The sequence below is a fragment of the Melozone crissalis genome, unplaced genomic scaffold, assembly GCF_028551555.1.
Source record: "Melozone crissalis strain CALT ecotype California unplaced genomic scaffold, PUWL_Pcris_2 ptg000008l_1, whole genome shotgun sequence".
NCBI classification, from domain to species: Eukaryota; Metazoa; Chordata; class Aves; order Passeriformes; family Passerellidae; genus Melozone; species Melozone crissalis.
This window is the reverse complement of record NW_026535786.1, coordinates 6,774,936-6,802,325: the sequence shown is the minus strand read 5'-3', so window position 1 is coordinate 6,802,325 and position 27,390 is coordinate 6,774,936. Positions and strand designations below refer to the sequence as shown.

General features: G+C 37.1%; 1 protein-coding gene across 14 annotated transcripts in view; it reads left to right on the top strand.

Annotated features, from left to right (window-relative positions):
• The window catches only part of DLG2 (discs large MAGUK scaffold protein 2), a 983,561-nt gene that overhangs the window by 710,915 nt on the left and 245,256 nt on the right, over positions 1 to 27,390 (top strand). For all 14 annotated transcript variants that reach the window (XM_054269787.1, XM_054269774.1, XM_054269773.1 and 11 more), the window contains 3 exons: positions 4,322 to 4,466; positions 7,669 to 7,810; positions 22,973 to 23,128. In XM_054269787.1, the coding sequence (XP_054125762.1) occupies positions 4,322 to 4,466; positions 7,669 to 7,810; positions 22,973 to 23,128 (443 nt within the window). The remainder of the gene's footprint in view (positions 1 to 4,321; positions 4,467 to 7,668; positions 7,811 to 22,972; positions 23,129 to 27,390) is intronic.

Here is a 27,390-nt window from a genome sequence, read left to right as displayed (position 1 = left end):
TGGAAAGCATCCCACTCTTTGCAGCCTTTTAAGTGAGTGAGTTTTGAAAAAGGCCATCAGCATTCTAGATTTACAGCTGGCAGGTTGCAGGTGTTTACTGGTAAAGGTTCAGCCAGGAAAATCCGCTGTCTGAATGAAAAGTTGAATATTACAGAAAAGCAAACATTACCACTGGTAAGGTAAAGATCACCCCTTTATCTCATTCACTTAGTGAATCAAATCTTTCTTAGCCTAAATCAATAGAGGAAATGAACAAATCCCCTTTAAGAAAGAAAAATTAAATAAGACAGACTTACTCCTCTGGAGCTCTTATTCTCATATCAGCTTATATTGTTCTGAATGAAATTACTCTTTAGAGCACTTGTGCAGTCATTTTGGGGATTCTAAGCTTTCCTAGCTGCTTTTTGGGGCTTTTGATTTTCAGTATGAATCTAGGAAAACTTCCAAATAAAACATTCTTACTTAGGTTTATACTTCATTGCCCTGATTATGCTATTTAGGAAAAAAAAATCCCAGTCTTTTTATATCTCTTTGGCATAATTTCTTATTGATTTCTCCCATCACTCAAGTAGCTTCTTTGATTGGACTTTTATCTTTAATTTCCTTCTCTACTGCTATTTTATTTCTTTCCCTTATTCATTTCTCATGTTACCAGTATGTCTTATATCACATACTTTCTATTTAAAGAAAAAGCTTTCCTATTTTTTTTTCTGCAGATGCTATTTGCATTTTTAAATCTTCACTGCATGTAACTTTTCCAATTAGAAAAGCCCCATTTATTCCATGCCTTTTTTCTTTCTGACTCCTATCCTTTGGCTCCTGTCACAGTATTTTTTGTCTCAAATATACAGCTTTGTGACAAAACTGACCATTCAGATAAATATCTTTTTTAGCATTTGCCTTAAGGTTTTTTTTCCCTTAATTAACTGCTACTTAAATTAGCTTCTTAGATCTAGAAAGTTGGCATGCAGTACCCATTTTACCCACTCAGAATTAAGTCAGCCATTCTGCACAAAAATTCAGCCTCTCAGAGGATTGCATGCTATATACACTTTGATTTCTTTCTCCTCCTCTTTATCTCCTTTACCTCTAACTCAACCCTTTTTTTGCAATCTATATGCAAAAAATATATAAGGTTATCTCTACAGGAGGAAGCAAAGCTTTGCTATAATGTATTTATTGGGCCAAACCACTGAAAAAGCCGGATTTAGTACTTACAATTCTGTCAAGATCACGGCATCTTTTATGGAAGAAACAGCTTCAGAAATAGTCTCTCTTGACATAAATCTCAACATAAAAGTCAACTACAACATCATATTTCCTATTATTATCATAATCTCTGTACAATGTTTTAAGGAAAGATGTCAAAAGATTCCTCTACATAACTGCAGTCATCTTGCGATTATATCTTGGGGTCTGAAAAATAGAATTCTTATAAGTATTCAAATTTTTTGTATAGCAGAACACATACAGATGTCTTTATTTGTGATCATTGTTTTATGGTCAAAAAGTTGAAAATATATTGATAGATGCACATAGGATTCTTAATAGGAATTGTAGATGCAAAGCAAGAGCTGCCTTCGGAAGGAAGTCTGGAAGTGCAAGTCGAAGGTGATGTTGGTAAATGACTAAGGAAGGTGATCTCATCTCCTTCTCTAAGAGCTCCCACTTAAAATAGACCTTATGACACCACTGAGGATCTTAATTTTTGTGAATGAATCAACAAGTTTGTTTTCTCGTGATGTACATTGAGTCTTCATTACTTTGTTTACTGAGAACTGAGCAGTCCAGGACAAAATGATTTTACATAAACTTTGCCATGAACTCTAGGATCTTTATGTCTGTAAAAATAAACATAATGCTGAACTGCATAGACATTAAATCTTAGTTTAAAATTGCTTGAACTCCTTAAGTCCTAACTTCTAGATTTCAGTCATTTGTACAGTGTTGGTAAAACACCTGTCCCATAATGTTATTGTCAGAGAGAAGACACAGGACCTGCCACGTCAAATATGTTTTTTATTATAATACTTTACTTTCTGTTTCTAAAATGGCTTTTTGTCTTTTTTGCTGAACAACTGTGACATCCAAGTATCTTGTGATGATTTTTATCAGCTAAATTTACGGAAACGAACCCCAGCAAAAACCAAAATCCAGCACCTTTGGAAAAAAAGTTGCATCAAGTCAATTTTGTCATATTTTTTCAATTGTGACATAGTTGTTTTTATTCACTTCTCAAAAGACCAAAAATTCAAAATCCAGACAGTTCTAAGATATTTCATTTTTTGTCTTTTTTTGACTGAGAATGTTTTTTTATAGTAGCTGTAAAGTAGGTGAGGTTGTGTGAGTTTTTCTCTACTTGAAAAAAACTTAGGATGAAACACAAGAAATACAGTGTACTGACAGTGTGGGAAGGAGAAGAGGTAAAGGATAACCTTATGGTCATCTTTCTAAAAGGTGTGAATCTGGCAGTTTTGTCTGGCAGAAGTTTCTGGCAGTTTTGAAATACATAAACGAGAAAGGCATAATTTCAGTCACTTCTTCCTCCCAGCCTATTAATTTAAGGCATTTATTTATTCAAGGTATATGTAAGTTATTGCTCTTCATAACAAAGAAAGATGTAGAAATTTATAGAAGTTGGGCATAAGATTTTTATTTAAATAGAAGAGCTTTCAAAATACAGCATACCCTGTCAGCAGCTCTTTTCTGAGTATTAGGCTCAGTCACTGCCCTTCATGTCAAATTATCATAATATACCTGCCATTGTCTCTTTTAATTACCCTTAAAACCAAGCCTGAGAATTATACAGGGAAAAAAGTTTGGACAAAATCCTTACATTCAGCAATACTGTCCAATAGAAATATTTTTTTCTTGGTGGTGATCAAATCATTTGAATATGAAGAGTCCTTTAGTGATTCACATTAGCTGAATTTCTTTCCAGTTGCCAAACCCTTTGGCCATTGCTTATTGTCACATTCAGGTTTCTGATAATTTATTGATACTAAATTCCCTGGAAATAACATACTATTTTCTGCAATTTTCTGTTATACCATAGTGAGGAGGGATCTTGCATAATTTTTAAAAGGAATCCTTGCAGTAACTGTGGAAGTTGGAGGATGGCAATTTAAGTGACAGTAAAATGTTTCATATTCCCTGTGAAATGTAGGTCAGTGGAACAGGTTCCCCAGGGAAGTGGTCACAGCGCCAAGCCTGCCAGAATTCAAGGAGAGGCTGGACAATGCTTTTAGTCACATGGTTCAGTTTCAGGCAGTAGTGTGAGGAGCAGGGAGTGGGACTCAATGGTCCTTATTGGTCCCTTCCAACTCAAGGTATTCTGTGATTCTGTTATTTCTCACATGCCTGAAACCTGGACCTACACCCTTTACTTTTTTCCCCCCTATTCTATAATTTTTCCATTCAGGAGGTTTATACATTTTGTGGCAGGGAACATTCACAGTTTTGTTTATAGGAGGACAACCTATTGTTGACAATCTGTTAATACGGTGGATTTATACATTAATAAATTTTATATGCCCCTACAATAAACCACTTCAGATGCTTTTCTTTTGATTTTCTTTTTGTGGGAGTAGAGCGTAAATAGGCAAAGCTTTCTGCCACCATTTCCTTTCTTGCTTTATCTGTAGTCTTCTACTTCTATCCTTGCCTAAGTGTTTTTCTCTTCTAAAAACAGCACAGAGCTAGTACAACATTCTCTTACTTTTTCAATGTCTTTTTCCTGTGCTTCCAGAAAACTGACAAACTTTCACAATCAAAAATATCTTTTCCCCATCCTGAACTGCCCTTTACAATTCCTGCACCTCATAGGTATTGTATATGCCATTTTTTATCTCTCCTTATTTCAGTTGTCAGTGTCATATCAGTGATGGAAAGATTTGGGTATGTTGGGTATTTCTGAGGTCCCACCTATGGAAGCTAAGAGATGAATTAGGAAGTTTATTTTGTTAGGTTAAATAATGTAGACAGTTTCTGTAACTGATATGGTGCTATTAATTTATTAATAAATACAATTTTATATTGGTGACTATACCTGTAGCAGAACATCACAAAGAACTTTTTTTATTGTCAAAACCGAGTGCCTTCTTGACCCATTTTGATTCTGTGTATCAATGTTGCTACATCAGTCTTTGAACATGCATGTGCTAATAGGAAAACTGTATTTTCTTCCCTGCAGCAGAATTGCTTCTATAATCTTTAGTGCTTTTTGTTTATAGCAATGTTCCAAACATTTTGAAAACTGCAGGGATGTATCATTTTTGTCTATTTCTGCATTTCAACTCACCTCTCTGATTTTTCCTCTAAGGTAAATAATTACAGTTTAGAAGAAGTTACCCATGAAGAGGCAGTAGCAATACTGAAGAACACATCAGATGTAGTGTATCTGAAAGTTGGAAAGCCCACCACCATTTACATGACAGATCCATATGGCCCACCAGATATTACTCACTGTAAGTGACTTCTGCAACTTATTTTACAAGAGATATTTCAATTTTTCAGTATTTTTTCATAGCTTGTTCAAAGTACCCCATTAAAGTTTATGAAACAGCTTGGAAGGCTACAAAAATGAAATGTTTATTGCCACCTAAGAATGCTGTGCTCAAGAAATATTGCAAATAATGTAACCCTGCTAAAGTATTTTTGCAGCAAAAGTAGCAATATAGAAGATGTATGGCTGTGCTGGTTCCAATTAGCCATTGTCCAAGTGATCAGACTGAACTGTAACTCTTGTGAAGATTACAGCAATAAGTACATGCAAATGCATTTTGTAATGTGATTAGATTTGTAGCCTGGAGTCCTCTGTCCACTGAAAAATTGGAACAAGCAGCAAACCATCATGTACAAACTTAGTAGAAGCCTGAGGCAAATCTATCTCATATTTGAATAAAATATTTTACTGGAATGTAAAAATCTCTGCACTACTTACAAAACTTTACCTATTTTCTGTGTCTATCCAGTTTGTGAAGTCACGGAATGGTTTGGGCTGAAAGGGACCTTAAAGACCATTTAGTTAAAGTCCCCCTGCCATGGGCAGGGACACCTTCCACTAGACCAGGTTGCTCAGAGCCACTTCCAGGGATGGCATACCCATTGCTTCTGTGTTCCAGTGCTTTATTACTCCCATAGTGAAGAATTCATAAATCATTGGTCCACTTTGTTTTATTTTCATTCTATCCATTAACTTGATATGTGTTCATCAGGATATTTTTTTTTCCAGAGGACCAAGGCCTTATTTGTCCTTGCATTCAATGCACATTCTGTTGTAGGAAAATTTGTTTAAATAATACTGTAAAACTCAGTGAAGTATCTCATAGGAAGGGAAGATGTCCTCATTTAAAAACCAACTGATTTCAATCAGGCTGTCATATCCATGCACTCAAAGCATCTAGGCTTATGTCAGCTTCCCGGTGCATCCCCAGGACTCCCTGAGGTGACCACGTACAAGGGTTGGTGGCTGGCTGTGGAGTCCTGGTTTTTTTTTTTTTTTTTGGTTTTTTTTTTTGGTTTTTTTTTTTTTTTTTTTGACAATCTCTTTACTGGAGTACTTTTTGGACCCTTAAGGAGATGACAGCAATAAGGATCTTCTGTCTCTGCCATCTGGCCATCTGTCCCTACTATGCATGTCTTTAGGATTTACTCAGACCTCTGCTGGCCCCCTGTCTGAGTGTCCTAGGCTCCAAACTAGTCTTTATGTCCCACCACCATCTTTTAATGGCTTGAATATTTGTTTGAGTTTGGGTGTAGGCTTTCCTGGCAAGTTGCATGTAATTATGTTGAGTGTTGATGACTTATTGATGAATCTAGCTTTATCAATACATGCCATTGCTATACCCCTCCTGCCACTCCTCCTGCTGTCCATACCCAGGCATTTCCATTCCCTTGGCATTCACAGCAATACTAACATTTCAGCTGCACTCTTTATACCACTGGTGCCTGTTAGTCTAAACAGTTCATTACTGAAGACTCCCTTTCTTCATTAGTTGTTCATTAAAAACTGTCTGCCTTGGGTTCAGCTGCCAGCAGGGACCAGCTGCACCATCCAGCAACTGGATGGAAATGCAGTTTTTGACAGGAGCTTCAGCAGTCGATCCGTACTCATCTTGATTTCCTGCTAATAATTCTGTGGGCACTTAAGGCAAACTAAAGGTGGGGAGATTTACTGAGGGCAGTAAATGCTAAAGATTTAAATTTTTCTGCACTTTCACAGTGTTGCTGTGGTGGACTGACAAAGTTGAGGGAAAAGCTAAATATCCCAAATCCTCTTATTCAGTCTGCTCCATGAAAACAGAAGGGAAGGTTTTGTAGCATGCATGTCTGTGGTATGCTCAGCCATGCTGAGGATGCCTGTTTAGTTAGCAAATGTTACAACAGATGGCAATCATGTTCGGTAGCAGCCTGGTCTGGGTCTTAGCAAAGGCCAGGAAGTACAGATGCTAAATGTCCCTATCCAATCTTGAGCTTTATACTTTGAAAATAATAATTTTGCAGTTCTAAAACAGTGTGGTTTATTATGTCAGATTATAGATCAACAGCATATGAGAAGACAGAAACAATTCCAGGGGGAAAGGAAAGGTTGAAAAGATTTGCAGTAGCCCTTCCCAAGCTGTTGGTGCATACAGATTCATTTATCCTCAGGGAACCTTTGATTACACCTACATGTTCAGAGTATTTCAGAATGCATAATGGCCTTTCCCTTAGAGAGATTTTGCTTTGAAGCATTCTGTATCTCAGCATTTGAAAAAAAAGACTGAAGCTAATACTAGAAAGTTTAGCTGTCTTCTTCTCATGAGAAAATTAATCACAGCTCATTGCAGAAGCATGTAACACTGCTTTTTCTATTTATCCTTTCTTTTTCTAATTAAATTAACTAGAGATAGAATACAACTATTACTGCATCTCTCCAGTCATAAATGTCCAGGATAACTTCAGAATAGCAAAAAGCACACAAACAAACCCTGCAAACCCAAAAAATAAACAGACAACGCAGTAATGTAACTTTCATCATTAATAATTAATATGTAAGATATTTGCATCCATTTTCCATTTTAAGAATAGAGATTTACCATGGTCTAAATACCATCTATGTTGATACTGAAATTTCAATTATATTGGGGATTTGGACACCTGTAGTAGATCCCAGCTTTCAATGTATACATAATTCTTGCCACACATAAAATTCCTGCTCTTATCCTCCATTGAGTTCTTACTATGTTACTCCCATTACTGCACACTGGAGCCAAAAAGAGTGCTTTTAATCTCATTCTTTCCTAATTGCATTTCCTTCTGCTAGTTCTAAGTGAAGAAAATGTTTCCTGTCTCTCGAACAGGAGATCTATTCAGACTCCCTCTTCAGGAACTAAAGATCCTCTAAAGAGTGAATCCCTGCAAAAAAGCCATCATCATCATTATTATTATTGTTGTTGTTATTGTTGTTGCTGCTGTTGTTGTTATTTTCAGTAAAACTCCAGCTGTTCATTCTTTGTTGTTATATTTTAAGCTCTCTCAAGCCAGGATTGTTTGTTTTGATCTCATTTACAGCACTATAAATGAACTGAACCATGTTCTTGGTACTTAAACTTAAAAAATTATGTTCTTGTGCCATCTAATGAAACATGGAAGTTGCTGACTAGAAATGTTCATTTTTACCATCAGCGTATTCTCCACCAATGGAAAATCATATACTCTCTTCTGGAAACAATGGCACTTTAGAGTACAAGGCATCCCTGGCCCCTATCTCCCCCGGAAGATACTCACCCATTCCAAAGCACATGCTTGTGGAGGACGACTACACCAGGTCAGAGGCTTCTCTTTGTTTGTTCCCTTTCATGCAATTGTGAAGGACAAAGTTAAGCATTCAGTGCATCTCAAATAGAATACAGCATACTGCAGATTTCTATTCAGACTTTTTTTTTTAATAATCCCCAAAGAATTTCGACTACTATATGGATGTACAGTAGCAGAATTGTATCTGTGTAGTTAATTTCAAGGTAGAAGAGACACAGAGGAAAATGCTGGGAGGGTTCTTTTATGCCTTGTTTTAGGTGAACACTGAATGTCACTGATGAGACAGTGTGTATTTATCGTTTTGTTTGAAGAGCACTACCATTCACCTGGAAGACAGAAGTTGTTCAGTTTGGAAAATGAGCCCTCATTATAATGTCGAATGCCACAGAAAATGAGAATTTATTTTATTTTTGTGCTAGGAGGAGGCTGTTCTGATCCTCTGACATGACTTGCTGTGTCTTACAAGTCAAAGAATCTCATCCACTTACGTATTCATCAGCTTCATAACCCACTAATTTGCATTTCATTTTTCTTGTTGCATGTGATTGCTATCTTAAGCAGCTTAACTTGGATCAGACAGATTCAGTAACTAAGTCATGATACAGTCTTTAATCAGGGCATAAATGTGTGGAAACCACACCTTTCTTCCCTGTCTTGGTTAAAAGAGTTTCTCTTTTGTTTTGATTGAGAATGCAAAGCTGAAATTGATTTCCTTCAATTTATGAGACATTGAATTAGGAAGGTATTTTCTCCGAATGGCTCCAAGAAGTTACATTTTTAATTAATAGTTAAACATTGATTTCATTAAATCTGCACCAATGTTTTTAGCTGATCTAACAAGGATCTCATAATTTCTCAAATACTCATGTATTTGAGAAATACAATAGGAGAATACCAATATTGGGAGAATACCAAATTTGGGTATTCTCCCAAAACTGGGAGAATACCAATATTAAAATATCTGGGTTGCAATGATGAAAGATTTGTCAATAAGCTTGTAGGGCTGAATGGGCATCTTCTATAATGAGATGTCAGCACCACAGTTGCAGAAAAAGAGTTAGAAAGGTTTGAAAAACAGCAAAACAATTGCAGGCTTAAAAGTAAATAATAGCTAAGGACATCATGAAGTCACAGAAAGTGAAGAGATTAATTCTAAAAAGGGAGATAAGCAGCCCTGGGAATGAAAAGACCATTTAAACACTTAGAATGTTTGTAAAGTGACAAAGTATTGTTAGTCCTGTTTCTTTGTGATCATGTATCTGGTTTTAACTTTCCAGTTACTTGTGAAAAAAAAAGGGAAGAGAAAAGAAAAAATAGTCATAGAAGGGAAGGCAGTGACACTCTTAGCCCAATCGTTTAGCAGCTATCCAATAAATAGCTTATAAAGACCCATGCAGGATATGTATTCAAATTAATTCGGATGTCCTTTTGACCTTTTTTTTTGGGGAGGGGGGAAGATACATTCCCATGCTATTTTTAGACTGTTTTTAAACAAGTTAGTTGTACTGGTTTAGCTCCTGAGAGAAAAATGATGTACTGGCAGTCTGTTTCTTGTCTGAGCTATTCACACCTATGTCCGTTTTGCATTATTGTGAGGGGAAAAAAATGATTGTCCAGAGAAGCTCTGTATACTCTGTGAAATACTGCACTCCTGTGTTCTTTTTCCTCTCTGGATTTCTGAATTAATGTGTTGGCTAATGAAGGCTGGATATCCAAAACCTTCTTGTGGCATTGGCATTATGGACAGGAGCTGCTGACTCTACGAGCATGACCTTTTGTGACAGTGTGTGGCACTGGCAGACATAAGGGTGTCAAGTGACAGGAGCAGGCTCTGAATGCCACAGCAGAAATCAGATGGAAATTTTATCTTTCTGAGCAAGTGTTAACTCTGACCTATTGAAAAGGAGGAGGCTATTATGAGCTTCATTTTATTAGTGATAATAGTCAATATGGTACATCAGGAAACAAAGGCACAAAGAGAAAATTAACATAGTCATAAAGACAAATTACTCTTCTTACCATTACATTTCCTTGCTGGACATGCACATATATCTGGGAGACACCCAAGCAAGAGCCAAAGACCAGTTTTCTTCTCTAACTACAATGACTAAGAAGCTCTGACCTTAGAAACCAAATCATTTAACCCTTAAATGCTCCTGAGTTGCTTTGTTTTTTTTAATGTCCATTCATCTAATTATTGCCTATTGATTCAAGTGGGGTTACTGAAATGCAGTTAATTCTCATAGTCATTTTCACAGCTATAAACTCAGAATAGTGAATGCACTATTTCTGTTCTGTGCCATAGGATTTGCTGATGAGCCTGCTATTAAAATAAAAATTTATTTGTGAAGTCTTTGTTGCTGACCAAATCAGAAAATCTTTTGGGAATTCAATTATCATTGATAACTTCAGTAAAAGCTATAGACGCCTTGATTGCAGGTGTCTATAGGTTTTACAATTAGGTTTTCTCACGTAATGTTTTATAATTAAGATGTTTGCCAGCTACTGCAGTGCTATCCATTCAAACTACCTGGTTTGTTGGAGATGAAGGGGAGACGACTATCTTTTAATGCATCGAACTCTGACTTTATTGATTAATTAATCACTTTAAATAACAGTATTAACGAACTTTATGCATATTTTGTAATTTAATGTCATGATAGGCTAACAGAGAAATTTTTAACCACTCTTTTTGTTTTAGAATACCTACAATTGTTTATTAAAAACAGAACTAGTGTTCTTAAAACTTCTTCATCAGTTCTCAGGGTGCTAGCTTTTCTCAGAGACGGTGTTCTTCTTGTTATGGGAAGACAGCCTGAGAACTTTATTGTTTATAAAGAGAGTCTAATTGTTTATAGAAATCAGAAGGCTGAGAACTGCGTTAGGACTGCTTTACTTTTTCCTTTTACTTTTCTCTCAACTGTATGTCTCATGGCCCCTTTCTTTAAGCCATTCTTGAAAAACTCTCCAACATTGGTTCTTGCTGTAATAGGTTTACAGGGCTAATTTACATTGTGCTCGCATAAGGAAATTTATTACCCATGCCGTCTTGCAACACTTTTAGCAGATTTTCATGTGTGCCAGCTAAAAATATTTGGAACGGTAACTTCTCCACTAAAAAAGGCATTTGCAATTTTGGAATTCTCTGTACAAGTGATTTGAATAAGGCAGATGACAAGCTTTCCTTTAACTTACTTGTGATAATGAATCTATCAGTAAGCTTTTTGATTGAACATTCAACTTAATTTGCCCACTTCCTCCTGCTGGTTTTATATTTTTTTTTTGTCCATTCGTTCCAATCCTAAGGTTTGGGGTTTTTTTAACCTAAATACATCTATTTTTTCTAACAAAAGTAAGTGTTTCAATTGATAAAAATTTGTGGTTTTTGGTCTGATATTGAATCTGTGTCAGAAAAAATTCCATTCAGTCTATATAAAAAATAAACTAATCTGAGCACAAGGGATAGAAAAGTAACAAATAATCTTCAGCCAGTAATTTTAATGAAGCTGAATGTTGTCTCTTAATTGCTGAATTTTTTTTAAGTTGTGCGTATTGTTGGTAAAAAATACTAACAGAGATGGGCATATTTTACTTCTTGATTTTTCTGGATTTATTTTAAATTAATTTAGAATTAATTAAGAATTAATTTGAATTTATTTAGAAAATTTGGCTTCCTGTATTTTTTGTAGCAATTATCACCTTTACAAGTTCAGGTTAGTAGAATATGGGATCAAAAGTGGATAAAAGCCATATGTCTAATAATTTTATCAGTACACATGGCAAGTCAGACACTGCTTGGTTTAGTTTCTAGTAAGATGAAATTGTCGTGCAGGCAGTGCAGGGGATTCATTGATTGTGTTCCTGACCAGCCCCTGATACTGCTAGAGGGGAGAAACAGAATTTGTGGCAAAGGTGGTGAAAAACAACAGCTGGGATCAGAGTCACCATGAGTTGGCCTACTTCTTGATTCAAAGGAAGTCTGTAAAGATAGTCAGCAAGTTATGACTGTTAAGATTTCAGAAGAGCAGACTACAGCCTTTTTGGAGAGTTGCTTAGCAAAATCTCTTGGGATGCTGCTAGAGAAACACAGGGCCCATGAAAGATGGATGGTTTCTAAATAAAACTTACTGAGAACTCAGGAAGGAACCATCCTGTTGAGCAGAAAGGAGGGAACTCAGCAGAAGGCCTTCATGGATGAGCAAAGAGCTTTCTGATGACCTGAAATGCAAAATACAGACTAGCATTACTTGACTGCTTGACTGCTGACAAAATTAGAAAGCTGATTGATTTGAGCTAATACTTACCCTCAAGGGTCATAAAGGAAAACAAAAGTGATTCTGCAGATGTGTGCTACTTTAAAAAATGAAGGTAAAATTTGAGGAAGGAAAAAGGTGATGAATAGGAGAGAAGCTGATGTAGTGACAGATAATATAGGAAAAGCTGAAGTACTGAACAACACATTTGCCAGGTGTTTAAGGGCCCAGAAGGTAATTGGAATACTCATCAGAGATTGACTGAAAGCAGTTTATGTGCTTGTCCAGACTGGTTGGCTTTCCTGATGAAATTTCTGACTTGCTTGGATGAGGGGAGAGGAGTGGCTGCCCTTCACGAAGCAGTGCCACAGCACAGGTGCTGCCTTGAGCAGGAATGCCTCTGTGCTGTGGGAAAACACAGCTGACTCCAAAGTCATACCTGACCCGTGTCATAACTTCCACTAATGTGCATCTGGGATCTGCTGTGCAGCACATGGTAATTCCTTTTCTCCACTAGCTATCATGGGGAGTGGCTGCAAAGGTATTTCTCACACCCCTTCTGTGGGCAGGAAAAGCTGCAACACGGGGAGCACCCTTTAAAACTCTTCCAACAGCCTCTCATCCAAACATGAGGAAGCGTTGGATGAACATGTACAGCTAATCAGAAAAGAAGTATGGTTTGGAAGCCTTGTGGATAGCCTGGATTGTGGGTTTCTCCTGGATTGTGTGCTGTATCACCTAGCTAGTTATCCTTCTCCCAGCATGGCTATGCTCATTTGCATGCAATGGTGTTGGTAAAGCTTTTGACCCAGTCACCTACAGCACGCTTTGAAAGCTGAGGAAGAGTGGGCTAAAAGAAGGCACTGAGCTGGGAACTGACTTAACCAGTAGGCTCAAAGGGTGATGATGATCACTTGGCATATGTCAAGTGGTCAGTGATGAGCAAAGGAGCTCAGGGATACCTAAGGCGTCAGTGAATATCTTCATCAATGACCTAGATCATGACACACAGTGCGCCCTCAGCAAATTTCAAGAGGATAAGAAATTAAGAGGGAGTGGTTAACATGACAAATGGCAGAGCTGTATTCTAAAGGGCTCTTGATATACTTGAGGACCTGGCCAGCAGAAACCTCGTAAAGTTCAGTAAGAAGTCTGCATCTCAGGAGGAAGAGCTGCACACACTTTTGCAGGCCATGAACATCTGAATTGCAGCTTCACTAAAAATGACCTGGATGTTACTGCAGACACCAAGCTGAACATGGACCCAGAAGTGCACTCTCAGTACTAGTCAGGTAATCAGCATACCAGGCTATCTTTGGAGGAGCATGGCCAGCAGAACAATACATTCTTTTCTAAAAGCCTTTGACCAGTTCCCATTCTTTGACTTTAGGAGGGTTGTGGAGAGGGTCCGGCATATTCTGAGAGCTCTAAATCACATGGAGGTTGGACAGGTGTTGAGAGCTCTGGGGCTTATTTAATGTTGTGAAGAGGAGATGAAGGGACAATCTAAGAGCACCCTGAAAGCACTCAGTAGCAGATATGATGAAATCAAACTCTTCTGTGTAGAGAGGCACCAATGGCAACAGGATTAGTTTTGGATGTTCTGATTTCAATTTCAGAAGAAATTAAAACATGAGATGGAAAGAATAGTGCTGGAATAGTACTTGCTATGAAGGGCTCTGAAATATCCACCATTTGAGATTTTTAAGCATTGGCTAAGTAAAATCTAGTGCTGTCAGTAGTCCTGATTCAAACATAAGATTGAATCAGATGTCCTATACAGATGCATTCCAACCAAATTTTATATGGTGGTAGTAGTAAGAAAAAATGATTTTTTGTTTTTGTCATTTTGTGGAACATGTGTTACTAACATAGTAGAGAGAGATGTTACCATTTTCTCTATAGTATATTTCTGCCTTCCTATTTTCAGAAATCTTAAAATTATAGCCTATTAAAGCCTAAAAATCTTGTGGCTTTAAGATGTTAATTTCTTCTGTCTATAATGAATAACAACAGGAAAAGTTCCATATAAAGAACTGCCATCTTGAGTTTTTACTTCTTTTTTAGCTTCAGATAATGGTGACATCAAACTTCTGTGCTTCAGCTGATAAAAAATTCACTTTAACATTTAACTCTGGCTAGATATTAAAGATTCATGGATGAAAAAGCTGAGTTATCTGTTTTGCTGTGTAAAGCATGTTTGATTTTTTTTTTACATGCATTTTTGCAAAATAGCATTTTCTGGATGGGGAAGAGGTGCTGAGAATTGGATGGGAGAGAAAACAGAACCATTAAGTTGAAGTCTAAGGGGATGTTTTTTCCCTGCATTGAAAGTAGTAGCATTCATCAACGATTTCTTTTTTATTTATCTAAACCTGCTAGTTGAATTGACAATGTTTTATGGAAACACTTTTAAGTTTCTGTTGATGCACAGATTTGACCTTCCAGTATTAAACCATTACAACAAATATTATGGTTTGACTTATAGGAGCACATGTAATTGTGAGCTCACAACAATCATTCACCATGCCTAACCCAAACTCAGCATATTACCTCTACCCTAAAGAGAATAAACTATATGTAATAGTATGATAAGACTGATGATGCCTTTTATTTATTCCTCTTCTTAAATAACTTTCAAATTTAGCAGATTAGATGTTCAAGTTAATATTTTCATGCTTAGCTGTTGCCTGAGGCTGGATTTTTTTATCTAGGGATAGCAAAGGTCTTGTGATTGTTTTTCTTTAAAATTTAGTGTAAAATGCTAAATTAGCTTGTTGCTAATGTCATTTTAATTAACCACCATTATTATTAAATTAAATTGCATTTATTTTTAACCATACCAGTAGGATGATTTGAAGGATAGAGGGAGAATTACATGCCTTAGTTCATGTTCTATTCTATTCTATGTTAGAAATTGCTGTGCTATTATGTTTTAAATACCATAATATTCCACACATATGTTCAGAGTGTTAAGTTATAGGAGCTGATGAAACAGAATCGAGATAGTATTTCTAATGCGTTTATGAAAATCTATGCACAAGTCAACAAATGCAAGTCTTTGGGGAAAACCCCAGTTCATTTATCCTCCAAAACTTATTTGATATGTTTTTTTTTCAGTAGAATTCTTTCAGATTCTGTACTCACACTGCAGTATATCAAAGCTTCTCACAATTTTGTCATGCTGACTAGATTATTTTTAAAAACCTGCATGACTGAGCACAGTATTAAATGGCCAAAGCTAGTTTCCTCTCTACTTATTTCTCTCATCCCTTTCTGACACAGAAACATGGTCAGGAAGGATTCTGTTCTGTGCTCTGAATAGCCAGTTCTGTCACATTTTAATGTTGAAGAGACTGGAGGAATGGGGGGAGTGCGTTAAGCGAGGGATAAGCGTGCAAATGAGGGAAAACTTGTCACTGGTATGTGAGAATGGAAATCACAAGAAAAGACTGGTATTTAATCAGGTAAGAAGACTTGGATTTGGAAAGGGAATTCAGGACAAGACAGGACATAACAGAAAAATAGGTGAAAAGACATGAAGAAGCAGTGGAGTAGGGCAGTAGTGAAGACGGGATTTCAGGCTACTGAACCAGCAAATCCCTCAGAGGGTGATATGTGAGGTTTGGGATAGTCAATAGTTGCACAGGTACACTGGCCGAGGAACAGAGAGACAGAGCATGTAGGAAAAGTTGCTGATAAGATGCATAGGCCATCTCCCTCTAGAAAAGTGGAGAAGCACCCAAAGTTTCTGGGGTATGCATGATGTGGGTGTGATCCCACCAGGCAGTCTGTCATGTTAGTTCATTGTGCGTCTGTCTGTCTGGAGGATGCCAGCCTGCTGCTATGACTGGGTACTCACTGTCTCTCACAAGCAGGGTTCTCATCTCTGATTGTTAAGTTGGTGACATAATGAATCCAATATGGTACCCCAGAATAGAATTTCTTCTTGGTTTGGTCTTTGATCAATCTAAGAAATTATGGTTTTTAAAACCAAAGTTAATTAAAAGAAGACTATTCAAGTTACACATTAAATGTTCCGTTTAAAGGGAAAAAAGAGTTTATTACATAACCTTAAATTGCATCCTTGGTGAAATGCAGTCCTTAGATTGAAGCTTGAAGTTGCTAACTTGCAAATCGACTATTTTATATTTTTGTAATTAATACACAATTTTAATCTTAAACTAATTGTTAAACTTTACAGATGCATAATTGTCTGCCTGGAGTAAGAGTTCATTTTGTTATCCTAATTTATTTTAAGTATAATAAATCTTGACTTGAGAGAATAATTTATGTTAAAGTAAAAATTTAGTCATTATCAAGTCACAGATAATCTCTTATTCCTGAGTTATCCTTGCATATTTAAATAGGCCTGTCAGAGATCCCCGAGTAATGGGATTTGACTATTTCTAATACAATCACTGGCAGCTACTTAGTACTTAACACTTACAGAAAACTAATCAAATTTTGGAGTATGCTTTAGTGCTTGTATGGAGATTTTTGAAATGAGATAGTAGGATTGGTAATGATAACACACACAGAAATGGTGTTACCCATAGTGCATAGAGGAAAGGATAACCTGAAATACATATGAAATATAACATGGACATGGACCCTTCATGCAGCTCTTGCCACTTGAGAAAGACACCTTGGGGTGACTGTGACACCTTGGTCAGTTCTGTGACATTGTCAGCTCAGTACTCAGGAGCAATTAAGAATGAAAATAGGATCTGATAGGAAAGGACAAGAGTGCAAAATATAATGGTTTTCTCTGAATCTGTAGTGCATTCAGGTCTTGGGTCCTACATGGAGGCAACTGAAAAAAAACCTCAGAAGAGGGTGAGCAGGGGTGTAGCATGGTTTCCAGGGAAAGATAAATAACAAATAATTCCAGTATAGAAAAAAGGTGTCAGAGAAAAGCAGAACAGAGATCTGCAAAAGTACCCATGGCACAGAGAAGGTAACAGGCAAGGACCCATACCACTTACGTACAACTCAGTACAGGGAGCTTACAATGCATTTTAAATTTAAAGTATGGCAAATAAAAGGTTATTTAAATGTTACCATAGTTTATAAATGTGCAACCAAGTTAACAGGCTTGGAGTACACCAAGGTAGAGCTTTTTGGGTATGTCATCATCAGTTTGTGGATCTCAGTGCCACAGGGAGTTGTGAAGCCTAAGAATATAAAAATGTTCAAATATGAATGAGAATAATTGCTGATTCATGGTGGGCAGGCCTATTGGCTACAGTCTTCTAGGATTTAATTTCTGGTCTATGTGATCCTCGCTGATTTTCAGCAGCTGAGCAGGTAAGGGCCATTCTTTGCTGGTCCCTGTTTCCTGAACAGGTACTGCAAGGGTCTTAGGCCTTTGGTCTGACAGTCTCCCCATTCCTGTGTGAAACAGCCTTCTTTTCCATTACTGCAACAGAAAATCATTGCTGATTTTTTTTTTTTTCAAATTAAGCAGTCATTTAATTTCCTAATTCCTTATGGTTATGAATAATAAGTGTAGAACTGGGTGTAGAATATTAGAAGTCCCAAATTCTACTTATGCCTTCTTGTAGGTCGTTTCGTTTGAAAACTCGATTAAAATGTTAAAATAGTACTGTTAAGGCAGTCCTTAATCTTCATGACTGTGCTAAAAAAGCACTTGTTTTGCAGTTAAAGAAAGCTTCAAGGCATATGAAAACAGCAGTTAATAACCAAAAAGCTGAGAAATTATTAGTTTTAGATTTTCCAAAAAGAACTAACGTACTGTACTTCAGGTGTTTTCCTCCAGCTCTTCATAGTCCTCCTCTGTCTTTCATTTAGTTGAAATAAACATGTCATATGAGTGATTTGGTCTCATTTAAATTGCCAGGACACAACCTGTGAAATAAAATCAACTATAAATTCTAATTACCCTATTGAACAGTAAGGTATGTGGTTCTTCTGGAAGGTTATATGACTGAGTAGCTCAGTCAAAGGACATATATATAAAAATCACTGGCTATTAGAAATGGAGAATTTTGTTTGTATTAAATTGCCATTGATTTTTGGTTCAATAGTGAAATACTTCTTAAAAAGTTCTTTGTCTACATTCCAGCAACAATATATTAGCAAAACGAATGTGTTAGATGTCTTTATGGAACTTGGATACAATTAAAAATTGCTATTCAAAAAACAAAACAAAGAAAAAGTTGTAAACTTTTAGCATTGGGAGATTCATTTTCTCTCATGTTTTTTCCTGGCTATAGCTGTGCATACTTAATATGCTGTGAGAGCTGAGCTGGTTTCTTTCCATATCATAAAAGGTTTTGAAATGTTTTAAAATCTGAAACTATTAAAATTAAATGTGCTGTGTGTTGGCATTTGATCCCTACCAAACAGGATTCTGTAAAAAAAGAAAAAAAGTTAATTTTAAATTGAAGACTCTGCATGATGCTGAGGGGAGAATGGTTTGTAAAAACGCCATTCTTTTATAACTTCTGTTCCACAATTAAGTCAGCCCGAAACAACAAAACAATGATGATCTAATCAAGGAATAATAAGGACTGCAAACAACAAGGAATATTCGCTTTACACAATCTGTTATGAAATAAATAATACCAGTGTTAGATCAATTTTCTGTCTCCCACTGATACTGTTGTCTTTTCCACCAATTAGTTCTACCTTTCTGTAAGAATTGTGCCTCACTGCTGTTACATCTGTTCTGAATGACAATCCCAGCTTTCAGCATTTTTATTTTTTATTTTCTTGCTGGAAGAGTGATTCTCTGCTGTTCATGTTACCATTTAAAACTTACCTTTGGCACTAAGTGACTTGATTCTCTGTCCTGTGAGTTGAACTCTCTGCTGGGGCAGAGAATTGAAGCCACGCTATGTTCAAGCCACACTATGCTGCTACTTGTATTTACTACTTACATTTTCTGTTGCCTCCCTTTACTGTTGTGTGCTTTCTTCTCAGACTAATGTAGTTGCTACTGTCCATCCAGACCTAGTACTTGCTGCTCTTATTTGTCAGAAAGCTTTGTTTTTAGCTCACTGATAAAGACAGAGAACTGTGATGCCTGTTTGTCACTAAATAAGCAGTGTAAAGGCAGAAGAGGTGCAGATCTGACTACGAAGTTACAGCAGTAGTTAGTTATTTTTCAGAGTAGATCCACATTACACAATTACTCTTTAAAAGAGATATTGCAATTATCAAAGATGTATACAGTAATATTCACACATTTGGCATTTTAAGGGGATATTTTATGCATAGATATTGACAAAAACTAAGATAATGGATAGAAGAAATTCAATAGTATAGTTCTTTGTTCTTCCTCAAAAAAAGTTTCATAATCTGCTTAGCATTTATTTTTAAATTAAACCTGTGAAGCTATACTTGCTGTATCTGAAAGAGATGCAATTGCACATAAACTGCAGTGAATTAGAACTTAAATAATATATATCTAGCCTTTACACTTTTCTTAGCGAGCATGCTAAGTGGCTTGCTACATGTTTTTGAATTCATTTGAAGAATTAGTGCATCATAAAGTAAGGCCTCAATGTTTATGTTCAGTTTGGCTCTTAATTATTCTTGCAAGAAAAGTTGAGGTGACCTTGGCTGTATTTTTTCATAATGGCACATTAAAAACTCTTTCTAAATAGCATTCTCATTATCCCATGCTTTGAGAGAGGACAATCTGTCTCTGTCATAGCACTGGAGAAGATGTGCTAGACAGGATTTATCAGGTGGGCTGATCCCTTTGGAAAGAAGTTCTTTCTTCTTTCTGCAAAGAGAAATATAAATGGCATGAGAAAATGCTGCGTTAGAACAATTATTTAATAAAGCTGGGTGGTCTTCATAATCTTTTTTATAATAGGGTATTGTTTTCTTCTAGTAGGTGGCTACTATTGTAGTCAAGTACAAGTTTGCTGTAGAGAAGGTGAAGAATGAGGAGGATATTTGAAGACAGACTGTTGCAGCAAGTATCTCAAATTACTTTTTGTGATTAATGGCCTACATGGAACACAGTTTTTATGAGCAGGACACTGCTCTGCCCCATATCATTTTAGTCATTCCTATACTTGATACTTTTTATCCCAACTTTCAAATATTTTTACACTACTTAATTCATATTTGCTGCACCACGTTGAGAGAGAAAATAAGATTATACTTGTCCTGGACAGTGGAGGTTATGTACTCCCTTTTTTTTTTTTTTTTCAAATTCTTGCTTTTCTGTGCCAATAAAACATGCAGTCAGAGCCCAGCTCTGCAGCTGGTAGTTGTTAGCCTATGCATCTGAATAGGATAGAGGTGTCTGAAGGACCAGTGCAATCCATGCTCTCAATGACCTTGAAGGGTCAATGGAAGCAGGTGTCTGTGGTGATCTCAGACCATCTCATAGGCCTTATACAAACTGCACTCATAACTGGAATTATCTGATATCCTAAATCTTCTTCTAACCAAAGAGTACAAGTGTTAAAAGGATAAGAAGTATAAATTCCGTTTCTTAACCCTAAGACCTCTCTCTGCAGCTCAAATACAGAGGGTATGATGTTAACTGGGTCACAATATCACATATATAATATCAGTGAGTACAGGACTTTATACTCAGACTTGTTCCAGTTTCCTGTTATCTTACCACCCAGGAAGACTTAATGGAGTGAAAAATGTTTGAAAAATATTTTAAAATACATGAACATTTGCTAAATGTCCTAAAATTTTCTGGCCCTCATAAGACAATTTGTTAGGACTCTGTATTTGTACTTGAAGGACTAATTCAGTTCAATATCTAGGCAGATGTTGAATGTTTAACTTCATTTTGCTTTTGGAGGCAGCTTGTAACTCTCAATTAACAAAGAAATTCCTCATATCTATCCATGTCTGCGGCATGATTTGTGTCTCAGCATGAGGTTGGATGGTCACTGACTGATGACTCAGTGTAGTTTAAGCTTTCACAATATGTCCAAGGGATAGCAACACTCTGATGTTCTCTACAACACAGAGAAGACAATTAACTTGAATATAGGACACTAACAAATTTTTTATGGACTGGTTGGTGTTTTAAGCCATGGAGGAATCTACAGTTTTTATTCATCTTCCTGAACTGGGGCAATATTTCTTCAATTTTCTTAGTAGGTATCATTTATATTTGATATTTGTACTTGTTCTTTCATATATTGCCTAAAAGCAAAAGTAGTTTCTAAGGGAATAAAAGGCAGTATTGGACAACAGTGAAATAGAATAGTTTTTATCTGCTTTTTTTTTTTTTATTGAAAGTAACAATTGATTTAGTAAATAAATTATTAAATTCATCCCTCAGAAACAAGTGAAATATACTGATAGAAAATAATTGCTACTTTAAACATTTTTAAAGGGATTTTACTAAGTGCTTGACACACAATGCTTTATAACCAAATGAGTGACAGCTTTGCTATTTTGCTGTTTGGTAATCTTAAATTGCCAGTTTTTTAACTGTAAAGTTTTCCCTGGGAAATTCAGGCACAGAGAGTTCTCAAATCATGTGGCAGATTGCTATGAATAATGTTATTAACATTGAGTAAGACCAGTTTTTAAGTAAAGCAGCTACTCCTTTTCCCCCAAAGGACAAACCCAGAAGCTAGCAAAGGAAATTAGATTCTCTGTATCTGCCAGCACATCCACGACTGTAATAAATTCTGGTACCTGCGAAAGTCACAGCAAAACCCACACCCATGTGAGGCATAATGCAGCCAAAAGAACAAAAAAAGTTCATTAACTTCTTGGCCTCCTGATATTTTCAGGCTTCTGAAATAAGATTTCCATCTAGCTAATACTGTATGACAGTGATGAAAGGCAGTGGCATACCCAGATCTTGCGGCAGAAGCGTGGATATGATAGCAATTGACCCTTGGCACTCTTTAGAGCACAAATGTCAGGAAACAATGAGTCAAGCCTCACAGTGCCAGCGGGCCCCAAGGTGTGTCCTGGGGCCAAGGCAGGGGAGTTCCAAGGTGGGAGATGCACTGTGGACGTGGTGTGGGTTTGTTTTGCAAACTGCTCGCTGTTGGTCTCCTGCGGATCCCTGGCTGGTTGGTACTAAAGGCTGCATTCCCTTCTCCCCTCTCCCAGACGGCTCCTGCCAGGGCTATGGTAAGTATTGCCTCCCCCGGGCAGGTGGCTCATGACAGCAGGAGGGAAATTTTAGTTTTAAGCTCTTGCTCTTTGTATCTAACCTCACAGGCTGCTGTTTGCAGCTTGGAGCAGCCCTGCAAGTGCGATTGCAGTAGCCTTGGCAATGAGGTTAACTGTTTCAGATGCAGACTGCATAATCAGATTTTGAAGGCTGAATCTGGAAAGAGTGCAAGGAACTCTTGAAACGCAGCGAATTGCCTGCCAATGAGATGAATTGCTCACACAGTTTGTGGCCATCGGTGTTATTCTAGGATATGGGTCAATTTGACAACAGCTCTGCTTGCAAAGTCCCAGCTCACTGGGACCAGGAGTATGTTGTATTAACAAGTAATATGTACTTCATCTATATTACAAATTAATGGGTAAAAAATAGTTCTTTTTCAGGTAACAAACCTATTTTCTTCTATGCTGTACTCAAAATTAAGATCACTGAAAGCTGTGTAGATGTTAGATTTAAAAAAAAGTAGAAATATTATTGGGGAAAATGCCTCACTTTCTCAACTTCAGAGATAAGATATTCCATTTCAGTGCCACACTTCCCATAGAGCAGTTTTGTCCACTTGTATTGTGTATTGTATGCAGCTACTTGAATGCCACACTAGTGCTACCAAACTCTAACAATTCCTTTAACAGAACACTTTACTTGTTGGAAAAGCCCCACTGAAAAGCTCTTGACAGATTTGCTATGCATGCTTTTAAAATGATTGCTATGTTTTCTCTATATTCTCAGCAACTAATATGCACCTGACCTTTTACTCTTGTCTCTGTATCACCAGGCCTCCTGAACCTGTTTACAGCACTGTGAACAAACTGTGTGATAAACCACCTTCTCCTAGGCACTATTCCCCTGTCGAGTGTGACAAAAGCTTCCTTCTTTCAGCTCCCTACCCCCACTACCACGTAGGCCTGCTCCCTGACTCTGAGATCACCAGGTACTGCATGCGCTTCTTCCTCACCTCCTTTGTTAAAGTGCATGAACATCACTGGATTTATCTCATAGTTTGCATCTTCACCACAGATGTTTTTCTACAGCTTGTGCTTATTTTTAACCATGCTTTCACATCTGCACCACTGGGAGATACATGCTACCTTGGTATATATTTTGGTCATCCAAAATCCAGTGATGAGCAGAGGCAATGTTTTGATCCATTGGAATGGTGCTCTAAAATAGGTTACATAATATGTACCACATTTTGCAACTGAATTCACTGTTTGTTTCTCTTTGAGTATGGAATGTGACCAAGACTTCACTGAAAGCTGTAGTAATTTGTTTTGATTCAGTCACTTTATTCCTTTGTTGTGCATACTTAGTTCACTGAGCATCTCTGGGTTTATAGGACAGCTGCCTAAGCCATTCAGAAGAAATAGAGCAAAAAATAATCACCTCCCTCACTAAATCATGGTTAAGAATGCATTTTAAATTCAGCATTCCCTAGACTAGCTGTGCTCTGAGAGGACGGTTAGGAAAGCATAAAATTATGAACATTTCCACGACTGAAATAATGGAAGATCTTTCTGTAAAACATTGTCAGTGAATGCCTCCTGATAAATATTTAATGAAGGAAAGCAGACTGTGCAAACCCTTACACTAGTATAACCCAGCTATTTCTCTATAGACTACAAGGATAGTAATAAACCATTTGCAAACAATATTTGGGAGATAGAGGAAGAGTTAGGTACAAGTTTTCTGGAGTGCTTCCTTTGCTAGGAAAAATTCTATCATCTTTTTTATTCTAGAACAGAAGAAAAATAATTATGTTTGGAGCTTTGATCATAGACATTTTCAACAGAAAACATTTTTCAAAGCAAAGAATAATGTGGGAAGAGCAGAAGTGTGTAAGTGGAAAGTAAAATAGTAAATTAATGTAAGATACACTAAGAGGAAAGAAGCCCTGGGGATTAGGAAGACAGCTGTGAAAGGCATTGCAATACTATGAAATGGAAAGCGCCATTAAAAAAGCAGGAAGACAAATACTAGCAAAGAATCTTACAGATGTGGCAAAACCATGCAGAAGATGTCAGTTTATTACAATGAAAACAGTGTAGTTTCTAGAATTTGTAAAAAGATGCTTAATCAAAGTGATCCAAGTGATTAGTCAAGCTGTTCAACCCAGCGGAATTTTGAGTGAAACAAGTTTGAGTGATTATTACAGTGTTTTATAAAGGTGTAAATGTGTGCACAAGGGTGCCAGGCACTAACAGGGTTACTCAAAATATTTTAAGTTCTCTGCTAATGTTCCCTTAAATTTCATATGTGGGCAAAAAGTTGTAAAATTACTCTGGTTCTTTAGATCAAGTATAAATATGAGTAATTTATCTGTGCATGGCAATTCTTCTGAGGTTTTAGAATGAGAAAATGGAAGAGTTCATTATAGAAAGACTCTTTCAATGTCCCCTTAGAAAGAAAGGTTCCAACTTGAACTAGAAAGTTGAGTGATTGGGTTCTAGTGGATGTTGGGGCCATGGAGTTGAGTGCCTTGCTAATCACAGAGAGAGGTGGTTCATTGCTGAATGGTTGATCTCTCCAGACATGACTGCTGTGGAGAGAGGTTGGGGGAAAAGATTATGTTAAAGCTGCTTCCTGCAACCACATACTTAGAAGTCAATAATCAGTAGAGCTCCGGAAGGCTCATAAAACTAGGCCATTTTGGTGCTTGAATGTATAATTCTGTACATTCTTTTGCTTAATGATTGATTGATGGATTGATTGAATACTTGGTCATTAGATATTTGATAGCCTGACATCAGGACTTGGAAAGCTGGGTATTATTCTACTGAGTGTGAGTTAACAATTCTCTTTAAGAACAAGGTTTCATTTATCTTCATTCTACTTTGATATAATTTTGAGCTCTAGTCCTTGTATATTTAATGAGTTTGTTTAAATCAACAGTCCAACAAAAACTGCAAAAGGAGCGTAAAATATGAGAAAAGACACAACTCATGGTTAAATGGTCTGTGCTATGCTCTGCTACATGCTGTTGCAGAGGCAACTGATTACTATAATTTGTAGTTCCTTCACACTGTGAAATAACATTCAGATGGAAAATATGACAGTTTTCCATGTTCTCAATACTGTCATCTTTTCCACAGAACTCTGAATAGTTGAGTGTGGAGGAAGGCATTTGAAATAATATTTCAGCAAATGCCTTTGGTAAGGAAAGTGACAGCTTTACAGTGGATCATGATTCAATTTCCAAATGGACTCAGTATTCACAGTTGAAAAACAGATTTTAGAAAAGTACTGATCTCATTTTTGCCCTAATACAAGTGGCTGTTCTTCCAAGAGTATTTGATGTACAGAGCCCTAAATTTCCCAAAGGCAATGTGGTTCAGGACTGTATTGTGTGGAAAATTTTGAAGAATTAATCCAGTAAAAGACCCTGTTTTAGATCCACAGCTGTGATACCACCATCTCTGTGGGAAGTTACACTAAAAAAATAATCTTCAAGATACTGACCAAGTAGACCCCATCTACTCACTTAAATTCCTCAAAGCTCTTTTCCTTAGCATTAAACACTTCAATGAGCTCCAGTCAAAAATAAGAATGTACCTTGCTTTCTTCATGCAGACTTCCTAGAAAGAGTTCTGCATCAGCATTTGTGAGCCTCAAGTTTGGGAAGGAAATGGCAGGGATTATTTACTTAGTAATTACAGTTATTGTTGTATCTCAGCGCTCAAATATTGGGAATCTGCTGTTGATCGGCAGGAAATTCAGTTTGACAAATGACTCTTCCAGAGGAAGAGGAACATGATGCCATATTCTCCCAACTGAAATGCTTGTAAGCCAGCCAACGCCTTTCAAATTGCTGCTCCAGATAATTTGTCAGCTGCTCCTCAGATGATTGTTTTGTCAAGGCTCATTAACTTAATAGGTAGAGAATTCATAGGGCAAAGCTTTATTTGTCTATAATAAATTCAGGTTTATAACCCTGGCTTTTATGGTGACCTGTAAACTCCTGGGAGATTTGGAGGTCTAGAACAATGTATTTCCATTTTAGGATAAGTGTAATTAGTTTTTTGATTGAGATATCAGTTCATGTGAATTGATACTAAGAGAGCTATGTCAGTGTGCAACAGCTGAAAATCTGTACTGTTCAAGGCAGAAGTAGAGAGAGAATTTTGGAGTAGTGAGTTTTCCTTTGAGAGCGCCATGTGGGAATGGATGTGGGGTACTCATGTTCTGGCCCCTGTCATTATTGACTATTATGTCTACAAATAGAAGATTATTGGCAGTGAAAGGAAGTCAGAGCTCATAGATATAACCCTCTTTCTACAAAAATGAGATTTTATTTCAACACTGTGTGGAACAAAGTGTTCTCAGGCTTTGCACTGAGAACTTCATTGCATTCCCCTCTACAAAGACACACTTAAAAAATGCTTTGTTTTTTCCAGAATTCACTTTCTTGTCTTCACCGAAATCTTTCTGGCCCTCTAGTTGCCAGTATACTTTTTGGTAAAGGGCTGCCCTGAAATTTTTGGCTTTTTTTTACTTTCTGTTTTTACTCTAGAGGTATTTGCTTTTTTAATAAGTCTCTGATCATATGATTGCTTTTTTTTTTTTTCTTTGAGTACACGTAGGGAAGGAACTAATGGTTGGTCTTCATTTCAAGGTATTTGATGAATCAGATTAATGGCAGAGAATGACCTCTACTTTTTTTGAGATAGTAGGGAGAAAAGATAACATTGGCATGAGGCTCTAGGGCAGAGTCTTGAAGAAAAGTGTGTGCCTTTGCATCAGTATTCAAGGGTAACTGAGCATTGGCATTAAGAGCCACAGGAATATGTGTGTGCTGAAATGGATGCAGGCATATCAGTCAGGAGACTGCAATGTCCAAAACCTTGATGTGTGGTGCTGCTTCCAGCGTGTGGCACGGATGGGTCACCACACTCCTGTGGTCTCTGCAGCCAGCCTGGTGCATGTCTGCCCTAAGCACTGCTGCCTGTGCTCCCCCCACGTAGTTTTAGGGATCCCTCCACAGGCCATGAAGGCCACTGAGGAGGTGCTGATCACTGTTCACAGACCCTGGGAAGAAGTTAAGGTAGCTGCACTCAAAGGTGTGACTAGTGAGTCTCTCTGGTAGCCACTCTCTCATTATTAATATCTGCACAGCCTTTTCCTTCCCAGTAACCTGCTGGGAGCGAGCTTATTGTCAGAGTGATGCACATAACTGCACTTGTGTGTGTCTGCCTTCCA